The 13,468-nt window shown below is 40.8% G+C and overlaps 1 protein-coding gene across 1 annotated transcript; it reads right to left on the bottom strand.

Moving 5' to 3' along the window:
• Positions 1–2,461: 2,461 nt before the first annotated feature.
• LOC147605622 (rac-like GTP-binding protein 5) lies at positions 2,462–6,792 on the bottom strand. Its single transcript, XM_086793559.1, has 7 exons — positions 6,338–6,792; positions 5,749–5,836; positions 5,540–5,649; positions 5,249–5,312; positions 5,095–5,159; positions 3,129–3,194; positions 2,462–3,039 (listed from the first exon to the last, which is right to left on the bottom strand). Exons 1-7 carry the CDS (start codon positions 6,434–6,436, stop codon positions 2,935–2,937), a joined length of 597 nt encoding a protein of 198 aa, XP_086649685.1. The 5' UTR covers positions 6,437–6,792; the 3' UTR covers positions 2,462–2,934.
• Positions 6,793–13,468: the final 6,676 nt, after the last annotated feature.

Raw genomic sequence — 13,468 nt, 5'->3', positions numbered from 1 at the left:
CTTGCATGTATGCAGTCTTGGAATCTTTCGAAATTCTTAGATACACCCACATGCGAATATCCAGCACTCTAGGAGATCTATGTGGGTTAGCAAAGTTTGAGCTCGATCTTGAATTGTTCTTATACTTGCTCTTCCATATCTTATAGAAAATCATAAGCATGCTGGTTTTGGATTTTACCTAATCCAAGAGAAATTGGTGCTTTAGCTTGAAACCCACACATAAGCATGAATGGTATACACAAATTCTAATTGTGAGAGATACCTTTCCCACTTGGTTTGTCTTGATGCAACAACACTTTCTGGCAGTAGATGAATTGGGTATAGAAAATCAATGAAGGCAAATATGACGGGCATGTTTTATGGCATCCTCGAGTGTCAAAGCTCCATTTTGCTTGACTTCCACTTTATGATTTGGATCCAACACGTAGATGAACATTTGAGTGGCATGGTTGGGGTCAACCTTACACTGCAAAACAAGGTATCTTTAAATTCATAAAGTTCTTACAATTTGACATAGGCCTTGAAAGGGTCCATCTTGACAAATTGCTTTTGAAAAGCATCAACAAATTCGTCCCAAGTGCTTGGGTGAGGTTGAAGATCTCTCCACCGAGTAAAAGCCTTGTTCTGTAGGAACATCTGTACTTAGGAAATCCTACGATCTACAGTCTCTTGCTTGAGATTGAAGTAGGTTGTCTACTGGCATAACCAGTTATTGACATAGGTTTCCTCGCATTCCTTTTTCTCTCCTAAAAAGGGGATGCCTTGAAATGGTAATACAATGGGAACCACCACTTGTTGAGGACCAACTTGAACAAGTGTCCAATAGTGGCCATGGTGGTCTTGATAGCCTGAAACTTACTTCAACCAAGCGCTCATGGAGCTTCACGCAAACAATTCTCCATGCCATCCTCGTCTACCACCAAAGACTGAGCGTCCCATACCACCAAGCCACACCCTACAGGTGTCCTTGCAGTGAGCGATGCTGTGCTACGAGTCGGACTAGATGATCGTGTCCTAGAATTATGCCTTGAGTTCACTTATATAGGAGCTTGGTAGTGTGAAGCAGTCCCCTAGCTAGACACCCCTCTAACCCAAAATTAACCCAATCTAGTTTAGGTGCCTAGTGTGGATGCAACATTGTGCATGCATACATGTGTGTGCGTGTGCATGTGTGAGCGAAATAAACCCAATCTAGTTTATGTGCCTAGTGTGGATGTAACATTGTGCATGCATGTGTGTGCGTGTGCATGTGTGAACGAGCGTGAGAGAGAGGGGGAGCGAGAGGGAGACCTATTACAATGTAGAGCCTGTCTATAGTGTCATCTACAAAATGAAATGAAAAATCCATAGTGGTTGACAAGCACAGCTGAGTTGAGTACACACCTTAGGGCTAGGATTCAACTAGCTTTGGCTTCTTAAACTCTGTAATAAGAGATCACCCACTCTCCATTTTTACCTGTTTGTTTGCTGTTTGAATTGCTCTCACCTCCTCCAATTTTGCATCTAGTTCTTCTCTCGCTTTCGTCAAATGAATTTGTGCCCTCTGCAAATTCTTGATGGCATGTTAACTACCCCTGTGAGCCATACTTGAAAGGTGTATGAGCATGTCAACTATGTCTTTGATTCATGAGGGCATGTGCTTTTGGAAAACTTAATCTCATTGTTAGATTTCCAATCACAATTGCATTGTCATTGATGTCTTTTTTACTAACCACAAGACCCATGGTGTTTGTGTTGGTCATGTAGCTTTCATTTGCAAATGTGCACGAATATGTACACCCTCATTGCCCTTGCCCCTTATTTCACTCAAATGCACCAATAGTAACTCCTTATATACAATTTCAAAAACACAACTTACTGAGACTAATCATGCCATTTTGGCATGACCTTTAATGCTTTTTTAAAGATAAAAAACAAGAAATCTACTCATTTAACCTTGGAAGTACTCCTTCATGCCACTGCAGTTTGTGCTTAAGCATCATGTGGAGGAAAATGATGAATGGGAATATCGATCTCAAGTGAACCCTCTTGTTTTGAAATCAATCACACCATGCATCATACATAGCCAGTGCTTTGATCCTAGGCAACCATTCAGCGAAGTATATTCATTGCCCATGCTGTGAAACAACATGACAGCCTGCTTACTAATAAAATATGTTCTTCCTATGCATAGCTCATACCTCTCAAGTATACCAAGTGTGAGACCAGTCTTGATAGCTGACAAAGTTCAAACAATCATTTCAAGAAAGTAGCACCCAACCAGCCACTTCGGCACATCTAGGTTCTTTAAGCATGAAAGCCACTCTTACCCACATTACACATGCTTGCAACTCAAATGGACTTATTAGACAAATAAGTATAGGGATAAACATCACACTATTGTCACAAGTATTGACAAAACAAAACCCAGGCCACAACATCAGCAAACAATGAAGGGTCCTGCATCTGCTTAAATCAGTGCCTTAGAAATAAGTGAGCCACGACAATTGATTGAAAAAAGGGGAGGGTGACGGGTGATTTTAGAGGAGTCCTATCTTTAAAGGACGGTTGGCACAATTGCAACTGAGTTTAGTGGAGGGTGAGAACCCAGTTTGAAGCATAAACTTCAAAGATGCTAAAATTATTAGGTGTAAAGCCCCTTTTTTGCTGCAAAGGAAAGCAGCTGAATCATGTGTATTTGATTGAGCTTAAACACTCCTTCCATGCTATCATGTCAACTTGTTTTCTGGGGAGCTATGCTGACCTTTGTAACTGCCTTCTGACTAAAAAGCTTTCGGGACTGTTTGACAAACACATAAGATTTGATGCCCCATATAAGCATATCCATAATTGTGAAAACCTTCATTAATAATAACCTGTCTTTCCACACTGTACAGCACTATGATATTGCAGCTGTGTAAACCTGCTTCCAGCCAAAACCATCGATTTGTTTCTTCACAAAATTGCACAGTTCTTGTGATGTGACTTCTTCTTTCTCTTTTTCTGCTTGGGTGGCTGTAGCACGACCTTTATGGCAGCATCAAAAACAGCTTTAACATTCTGCCAAATGAGAATTGGAGAGTTAATCACAAGTCCAAACGGCAGAAAACAAGAGGTAGGTCCTAAAAAGGAAAGAAAGGTGGTTTTACTTGTTGTGTTTTTGAGCTACACTCAATAAAAGCAGTGGCCCCAATCTGCTTTTTTAATTGCTCGCCCTGCATACAGGAGAAGCATTTGATTAAATTTTTCACGGGTAGAAATGGTTATGGCAGAAAAGGCTAAAAGTTCAACAAAAAACCTTGTAAACCTGAAACTAAAAAACCCCTAAAATTTTATGACAAATGCCATAAAGCAAGCCTAAACAGGTCAATGCCCTTAAAGCTCAACTAACTATCCTGCTTCATGTTACACTTTCGCACTGTGAGACCTTCCTCATGCTTACAAGCCCAATAGATCCCACAGAATTGCATGTTGGTTGTCCTGACTTGCCTCTGATTTGGAAGATACACCCGGTTTTGCACAACCTTTTACTGTAGCATAGATCAAAGCTACAAAATCAGGACTGAAATTGCCAATAACAATGAGCTTCATATGGTTGAGGATCCACGACAAGCCTCCTCCATTTCCCATTTGGATAAACCTGCCTAGGTTCCGTGGATTTCTCCCTCAGGATGTCAACCATAGCATACAAACAGATAACATTTTCCTTGACTTGCTGCCTTCACCTAAACAGGTCAATACCCTCCCAACCTCAACTATTTGTTATGCTTCGGATCGAACTTTTATACTGTGTAGACTTCGCCCATCCTCACAACCCCAATTTATGCCACAAAATCACATTTTTGGCTTAACTTGCTCCTGAATTGGATGATACACCCAGTTGCACAACCTACGGGCGTAGCAGGACTGAAAATGTCAATAAAAAAGAACCCGTCTGGTTAAGGGTCCATGACAAGCCTCCTTCAGCATTACAGAAAGTAACCACTCTGAAAGGGAACCGTTCCACTGCTACACAAACTTGTAAGAGGCCATGCAGATAAGCCTCCTTCAGCATTACAGAAAGTAACCACTCTGAAAGGGAACCGTTCCACTGCTACACAAACTTGTAAGAGGCCATGCAGATAAGACCAGCTCCTGTTGACAGACACATGTCTCGCATACTAGGAGAAGACAGTAAGGCAGAAGATATGTACCTTGCAAGAGCAGTACCTCAATGGAAGGTGCTGCAGACAAAATTTACTCACATACGGTGCTGCAGACAGGTGACTTGCAAGACAATGCCTACTCAAGCAAGTCACCGGCTAAAACTTTCAGCAATTAGGGGCTTAGTCTCTGTTAGCGCGTGCAGCTGAGTTCTTGATGATAGAAAAGTTGTCCTCAAATATTGTCTCATAACCTGCGCTAGATCTGAGCAAACTAGACCTACAATTGCCTTTCATATGTTATTTTATCATCCCCCAGTAACGACATTCACTGAAGCTACTATAAAACAATCCCACAACAGCTGCCAAACCAAGGTCTCAAGCTTATACATGCACAAGTTCCTGGGACCTGATTGGAGAGTGGCAAGCTACTGGAAAAACCTGAAGCCTAAGACTTACTCATTTCTCGACCAAGACCTCTACAGGTAAGACTTCTCGCATCATAAAGCCAGACCCTATTGAAAGGTGCCTTTGAGGCAGATCTGACTTGAAAGCCTTTCTATTCTCCAAGGCATACACAAAGACAAATTCTTACCTGCTTACTGTCTCAAAATTATTTAGACGTTATAGATACAAAGAAAGATGAGGCATGTCTGTTTGAAGTCGTCTTTTTCTATGCTGCAAGCATTTTGCAATTACCACAAGCATTTGTCTTTGTTGGCATGTGTAATCCTTAGACATGGTCTACGCGATTAGTAGACTAGCTAGAGCAAGAAACAGCTAATCAAAGTGATTAGTTGCCATAAAGAGATGACTCGGGACAAAAACCAAGTACATATGAGGAACAACCATACAAATCAATGTATGAGAGTAGCTTACGCAACAGGTTTCCACATTGATATTTCACAAGGATTCCAAACAAACACAGTTAATGCTTATAACACAAAATAAAAATCATTTTGGTGCTCCTTACTTGAGCCGTTGATATTGGTGTAGCACCTGGATGATCTTGGAAAAATTGCTTGTCATCACGAAGGTCTACATTTGCCAAAACTTGAGCACTGGTTAGTGGCTTTAGTCTCAATTAAAAAGAATCATTAAAAAGACCACATAAATTAGAGTGTCACCTAGTTTGGTGCCCACAAGAATGATTGGTACACCAGGGGCATAATGTCTCAACTCAAGTATCCACTGCAACAAGCATGACCCTTAAGGGACGTGACATATCTCAAAGCAACAAAATCCACTTGCAAAAACCCTTCTTCGTAGACAGAAGAACCACCGCTCAAGACCCATGTGGACTCAATGATGACACCAATAACAGTGGCAAAAACAATAAAATCATGACAAATGGACTTATTTGAAGACAGAATTTGCAAATCAATCACTCAAATGCTAACTCCACAAGATTTGCATACCTTTTTTGAAATGTTTTCATAGCTAGCCTTGCTGATGAGTGAAAATGCAAGGAGAAAAACATCTGCACCCCTGTAGCTGAGAGGGCGCAACCTGTTGTAATCCTCTTGACCTGGATGGTAGATGGAAAAACAAATCATCAAAAAATGCCGACATACCAAGACAGAAAGCCCAGTTGTTCAAAATTGAAGATTGACTATAAGTACATAACCTGCAGTATCCCACAGCCCAAGATTGACTGTGTTTCCATCTACCACTACATTGGCACTGAAGTTATCAAACACCGTAGGTATATAATCCTGTGTAAAACAAATGAAAAGCTGAGATGTACAATCAACAGATTGTTTGTAAGAAACCCAAAGGACTTGGATAATATGCTGGACCCAGTGGCCTCCCAAGGGTCCAGTGATACATATAAGGGATGTGAACCTCCAAGCGCGCCCGCACACACACAGACAAAGAAAGTGCATGTGCATCAAACAAAACTGTTCCATAGGCAGGAATATCCAAGGGAGAGAGAGCTCTGTTGGGTTGGGATCCTCCCATTGTAAGAATGCATGTAACCCTAAAAAATTAAACGATTGGGAAGGGAAAAAAAAGCTGAAAAATAAAATTTGGATTGGGGGAAAGCATAACTGTGAGAAAAACTAACAATTTGTGGGAATTGATCGGAACCCGTTGAAAAGGCGTGATACTTGGGCATATTAAGCCATGTTCAGGGAATGAAAATGCAGGATCTGGGAGGAACGTGATGGAAATGCAGTAGTAGCAGCAGCAGTAGTAGATGATGAGGCACTTACAGTTGGGAAGGTGTTGCTGGTGTAGGAGATGAGCATACAGGTCTTGCCAACAGCACCGTCTCCGACTGTGACACATTTGATGAATCTGGATGTACTCATGATGTGGGCACAATTTCAACCCTGTCCTCCCAGCATAACAGAGCCTGCTTACTCAATGCGACTTCGACTTACTACACATAGCAAAGAGTTGTGAATGTGTGGCAGGTTCAGAGAACTGTACATGTGTCGCTTTATCTTCTTCCCCTTTCTCTCTCTCTCTCTCTGTGTCTCTGTAAGCTCCCCTTACCTTATGTTTCCCCTTTCTCTCTGATTGAATTTGGCTTTATGGCCTGCAAGGGTGTTGATTCTCTTTGCTTAGCTGTGGGTAGGTGCTTGTGTGTGTATGTTTGGTGAGGGTGAGATGCATCCAGAAAAGGGTTGAGGCAAGGCAGCTCTCTCTCTCTCTCCACTACTTTGAAGCCGTCAAGTAGTCACCACGGTACAAAAGTTGGAAGTCCAGCAAAAGCATCGTGAAATTAATTGGTGTGTAGCCCTGGCCCACACAACAACTAACCTAGACAAGGTAGCTGTGTCTCATCATCGTCGCATGGCTTTACAGTAGGGAGGCAAACCATAAGGCGGTTACACACTACAATGGGTGCCCAAAACTTGAATCCACCTGGATTGCCCGCCTCTCTTGCAAAGCTTTACACCATAAGGCGGTTACACACTACAATGGGTGCCCAAAACTTGAATCAACCTGGATTTGCCCACCTCTCTTACAAAGCTTTACACACTTCACCATTGGAAATTGGAGTTTCTGTCCATCTTTTACATTTTCATTATCTGTGGTCACCGTCGGAAACGAGCTAGGCACAAACTGTTTTACACTCTATTGCCACCTTTACCATACCTTCGTAGAAAAGGGTGAAAAATGATTTACCTTCTGCCCAATGAATGCCCAAAGCATGCCTCGAAAGATTTTGTTCAGAGCCAATCCCTCAGAACTGTTGTGTGGGCGGGGGGAGAGAGAGAGAGAGAGAGAGAGAGAGAGAGAGAGAGGCAGAGAAACAAGAGCCCTTTTCACACATCAAGTTTGGTGGTTCCCTTTCTCTAGTTGGAAGACAGAATGTAGCACTTAGGCTTTTGCACACCCGCCTCTTGTAGTAGACATTTATCAAATCATTATAAGTAAGTTAACAAAAGGGAGTTGTTCCTCCATACCCTAACCTTTAGTATATGTAAGCTCCCTTGAACACTGATTTATTAATTTCCTTCACACTATAACCACACTGCATCAAGGCGAAAACCCTCCTCCTATGCTTCTAGTAATTTTGCTCCCTTTCACCATATGAAACCCTCATAGTAGACAAAAAATCCAAAAGTGGCATCATAGTTTATGACACTTGTATTTCAAAACACTCTTCTACTACTTATTTACCAAGAAACCAAAGAGCCCACCACCTTTACACTTCACAAGATAGAACTTCACTTTAAAACCAAGCAAGAGTTCATTTCAAGCACCCATATTCTCGTCTAACACCACTATTGGCCCTTACACTCAAATAAGTCTACAAGAGTGAGCATTAATTCAAAAGCATAAAGCGAGGTAGGTTCGCATCTATGATGAGCTATCATGCTTTCCAAGAGGAATTTATCTTTGACATTGCTCAAGTTAAATCATAGTTTTTCTATTAGATCCAAATAAATAAAGCTGATGTTTTAACTTTTTATAAAGTAAATATTAATACAATACTTGAATTTCTACATATGTACTTCTATGATCTCTCTCTCTCTCTCTCTCTCTCTCTCTCTCTCTCTCTCTCACACACACACACACACACACACACACGCATACATATATGTATGTATATATATGTATTAATACAATACTTGAATTTCTACATATGTACTTCTCTCTCTCTCTCTCTCTCTCTCTCTCTCTCTCTCTCTCTCTCTCTCTCTCTTACACACACACACACGTACGCACGCACGCACACATGCACACACGCACTGACACAAATCCACTTCTAGGAAAATAGAGAAAATATAAACTTGCAAGGAAATATATTATTCAATCCAAATAACTCATCAAAAACCACAAGCTCAACATATTCAATAATTGAATAAATAACATGCAAAATACTTAGCTCATGAAAGCGACACAATAATGGGTGCAATCTTCCCCCTCATGTGTGTGGCTTCTCCCCACACATGAGTATTTACATAATTTCATTTCAAGAACAGGCCATAGCCTCCAAAAATACAAGTGTGCTTTTCCTTGCACGACACTCTCTTATGATCAAAATAGAGTGTCCATAAATTGAGGCTAGGGTTAAAGCATATAACGCTTTACAAAAGTATTAAATTTTTAATATGCAAGTTTAAGCTTGATAAATCTAAGCTTCCAAATTAAATAAAAATGTGTACAAGGTAGCATAAATATATACAAAGCTTGTTTCCAAAAATGTGTGCCATCAAATAATAATGTGTGCATCCTCCTCAATCTTATGAATCCTCTTCACCTATAAAATAACCAACAATAAATTGGTAAACAAATATTCCATAAGGATACAAATCATCACCATACACATATTTGTCAGGCGTAAGTACCCCACGAATCACCCCACCACACAAACCAATGGTAATAAATATTGGAGACCCCAAACACCAATCGTATTAATATTCACAATAGCTTCACCCACGATATTAAGCATGATGCAAAGATAATCCAAGCGTCCACGAACTATCTAAGAGGGTAGACTAATATTTTTAAGAGAGCTTAAAATACATTCTTATAACATTCCCTCTTGCTTGAGTTTACAATTTCTCTCAATTGTGGGGTTTGTTGAAAAAAAATGCAGGATCTCAAGGAAGGCACGAAAATATTTCTCAAGCACCCATCTTTCATTTTCATGAAAATGATTTTGAAAAGTCACCAAGTATTTGATATATTTATTTCCTGTACAAGTCGATGTAATTTATTGGTCAATGATAGTATCTGGAATCAAAACTTCTTCCTCACTCTCAATAAGAGGTGGATCCTCAAACATAGGATGAGTGGGAAGTGATCCCCTCCTGAAATGTTTAAGCAAACTCACATGAAATGAATTATGAATCTACCAATGAGAAGGCAATTCGAGTCTGTAAGCAATATCATTAATTCTTTGAATCACCTTAAAAGGTCCATAAAATCTTTGGGCGAGCTTAACAATTGGAATTTATCCACACTCTTAAGCCTATGTTTCTCAATTCTCAAAAGTATATAATCTCCAATTTCAAAAGAGAGCTTTATGTTTGCGGTTTACTTCCTTAACATATTATTGTTGAGCATGTGTCTTAATCCCAGTTAAGGATTAACAATTATGTTCCTCCATTTGAGGACATTGATAAGTGTCATGTAAAGGCACTATAAAGGTTGTAACATTATGAGAGATTGGTCACCCAACGTTTTAGTTAGTAAGTTTTTGGCATCCAAGTGGGAAAGGGCCAATTGTATATAAGGTATTTTCTCATAATGAAGAGACACAATCCCCCTTTGTGCTATGAGAGTTCTTGCTTTGTCTTGAGAGAGAGTGTGTGTGTGAGAGAGAGTACTCTAGCACATGTGCCTTCTCTATACTTGTATGCTTGCATGCTTGTGTGGTGAAGTGAGAGAGAGAGAGAGAGATTGCCTTGTGTGGTGGTGTGAGCGACTCTACAGTGACAACGTGGAGGTGAAGCTTCTCAAGTGAGCTTGGAGACCTCAAGGGACACAAGCTTGGAGCATTGGTAAGTTTCCTAGATAGTTGTGTTTTATTGCTACTTCCAAAGGTGAATGCATAGAGTTCCTTCTTGGAAGTGTGGTAGTCTATAACATTTTTAGCGTCGCTGCCAGAGAAATGCCTTTGTTTCTTTGAGTTTCCACTCCCATTACACAAGTTTCATCATTGCCTTTGCATTCTGGTAGTGTATTGTGTATGGAATGAATGGATAAGGTTTGAGTGGAAGTGAAGGTTTGTGAGAAATTGGTCATTTTTGTTGTGTGGGTGAGTACTAGGGTGACCTTAGAGGAAAGCTCCACTATTTTTTCCTTTCAATTTTGATGTTTATATCACCAAATTCGTGAACGTGAATGAGCAGGGTGATACTCTATTTTCGTTTCTTTGAAAAAATCCACAAAAATAAGGAGCCATTGGTTGTATTTTGAACTCACATTACATTCCTTATGTCTAGCACAATCCTTTTGGAGCACCTGGATAAGTAATTTGCACCCAAACTCCTCTCTGTCGACGCGGGAACTTCACACTTGAAAGTGCAAGAAAACAATTCACGACGTGAACTACTTCCTGCTACTCACGGCGTGAACCGCTCCCGCAATCAGCACCACAAATCATAGGATTACGTTGCTAAAAATGGTCGTCTTATCCTGACATCTCTGACACGAGTCAGACAAAATTGAAATCCGTGAACTAGCAGAGAATGCTTCATGACATGAAACACTATATAGTTCACGACGTGAATGACTCTTGGATATCTCGCGACATGAACTAATTAGATCTCACGACATGAACGGCGTAGCTTGTCACAGCGTGGATGGTTTACCCAAATTCATGACGTAAACTATTTTTGCAGTTTCACAACGTAACCAAATTTAGTTCACGAACCTAGTATTGTCATATTAAGGTTAGGGAAGTGCCTTAACTAAGCACATTAAGACTAGTAAAATTAGATCAAGGTAACGCTGACTTGTGACTCTAAAGTAATTATTGGAGCACGTGAGAGTACATAAATTAGCTCATGACATGAACTACTTACCATTTCACGATGTGAATGATTTGGATCTCACGACGTGAATTGTTATCTGCAGTCTCACGGCCACAGAAAACAAAGAAAAATAGATCGACAATACCTTACCAAAATTCAATCGGGGTAGCAAATTAGCTTATCAAATCACATTCACATACATTTGAGGTCTGGAAAGCTCATCAGAGATGACCTCACTCGCATCAAATCAACCCAGGATCTTCCTATCAAAAGAGTGTTAGTTCAAGCCACTCAGTGAGCACTCAATTGAGTGTCTCAATAAGGAATCTCGAGACAAGTAGTGAAGAATCCATGGAAGAAGGGCCACGATTCTCTGGGTTTAGGGAAGAGGAGAAACCACCCTCTCCTACAAGATCTAGTGGTATCATTGATATAACCCAAGGATTTTTCGATCTCTAAACTAACAACGATGAGGAGGTGCAATATGCGGGTATGGGTCCGTCAACTAGCACTGGACTAGGTCTAAGGTAAGAATCACCAACCCAACCTTCAAGCTCTAGGTTGTCTAACACTGGCACCCCCATAATGAGAAGAGACTTGGAAAGTGCAGCCAGGACAGGTCAAGTATTCTTCCCAACCTCAGAGGAAGTGGAATTAGATTTGAAAAGGGTTGAAGTAGAACAGCAACTGCGAGAATTGAGCTTAAGGAAACAAGAGCTCGATACTCAAAGGGCTAGGGCTAAACAAAAGGAAATGGGAAATGTGAATGTATTTAATCATCATGACCCAGGATGAAGGAGATAACCTACTGAGGGAAACTGGTGAAGTAGAAGACTGCTTGTACACCAAGATGGACATCAAGCAAATGATCAATCATCCCACGTTCTTACAAGACATAGAGCTCTTGATTCTACAAAGGCATACAGAGGCTGCTAATAATGAGCCAATCCAGAATGAAGTGACCGGACCGACCTATAGACCAGGAATGCCTAGAAGAACCAATGTTGAAACAGGACGAGGTCTAGGTAGGGGGGGAGTAGCTCCTCAAAGACCAAGGGTGGATCCAACTGTAGATCTTAATGCGGCCACAAGGACATATTTATTGAATATGGCTGCGAAAATGGGCTGAGGAATGGTTAAGGAACTAGGCATTGCTCTAGAATCCAGACCATCCCAAATGAAGCCACACATCATTTCAAAGCTCATATAAAAGTTCTCAGGGGATGGGGACCTGATCCAACATGTGGAGATCTTTGAGTCCACATGCAAAACCTGCAGGCCAGTAAGTGATGTAACCATGATTCATGTCTTCTCACTAACCCTAGAAGGAAAAACTCATCAATGGTTTCGAACCCTCAAGCCAGAAGATAAGATCAATTTCACTCGGCTCAAGAATGTGTTTGTGCCAAGCTTTGCCCGAAGTGGCGACAGATGGAGTCTTGTGGTGGCACAGTTACATAACATCAAACAAAAAGAAAATGAGTCTATGCAAGACTATGTATCCTAGCTAAAGCACTTAAATTCAAGATGTAAACTATGGGAGAGGTTAACTGATGATGAGTTATTGCCCTGCTTCCGGAGAGGAGTCCAAGATCACAAAATGCATGATTATCTAGTATTACCCCGATCGGCTACTTTGGATACATGTAAGTTGGCAATCGAATATGAAGACAATATGCTTGAATTACCACAACTTGAAGATGTCAAAATATCTTCGACAGCAACGACTTCGCGAGTTTCAAGTCACCAAGAAACGGGAACTCGAAGCAAGCAAGTTGGGAACATGACTATGGACGAACTTAGCAATGTCATACTAGACAAATTGAAGGTGAAGGATGGAAGAGAAACATCTGGGCATGGGCATACCCATCTTTATCCTCATAGAGATTTGATATAGTGTTCTAAGTGCAGATTGAATCACACTACCACTGAATGCCCACAGTTAAGATTAAGGCCATTACTCTATTGTGCTCATTGTGTAAATATAGGGAATCATGACACCTCCATGTGCAAGTATCCAAGGTTCCAATCCATAGCACAACTGCCGACACCCAGAGTATCATTGGCTTTACCAGCACCACCCGTATAAATCACTGCAGCTACAGGACAGCCAAAACCCTTCCTATTTACCTAGGGGGATGTTTCGAATATAGGACATGTCACCTTTGCGGCCGCCACCTTTTCTACCACCACAGGCTAAAATCGAATAATTACTGATTGAGGAGCCCATCAAAGGATGTTGAAATGGTGCGTGAGATAAAAATAAATGGTGATAACTATGAGGAAGCTGCGGAGATTGCACCATAATTTTATGTCTTACAGAATAACATGCCAGTACCAGTGTTTTAAACCACGGTACAGAGGAAAGGTAAAGACATAAACACAAATATGAGGAGAAGGCCACTA

Source organism: Cibotium barometz, chromosome 59 (genome assembly GCF_041138505.1).
Source record: "Cibotium barometz isolate CiBa-2024 chromosome 59, ASM4113850v1, whole genome shotgun sequence".
Taxonomy (NCBI): domain Eukaryota; kingdom Viridiplantae; phylum Streptophyta; class Polypodiopsida; order Cyatheales; family Cibotiaceae; genus Cibotium; species Cibotium barometz.
The sequence above is the reverse complement of the archived record's forward strand: the minus strand, read 5'-3'. Positions and strand labels throughout refer to the sequence as shown.

Bases quoted from the DNA above. Each gene is read 5' to 3' on its own strand.
- LOC147605622 (XM_086793559.1), bottom strand. From the start codon at position 6,436: ATGAGTACATCCAGATTCATCAAATGTGTCACAGTCGGAGACGGTGCT. The intron at 5,650-5,748 runs GTTATGTACTTA...TCTACCATCCAG, and splicing joins TGGGCTGTGGGATACTGCAG to GTCAAGAGGATTACAACAGG. The intron at 5,160-5,248 runs GTGACACTCTAA...TGGCAAATGTAG, and splicing joins TCTTGTGGGCACCAAACTAG to ACCTTCGTGATGACAAGCAA.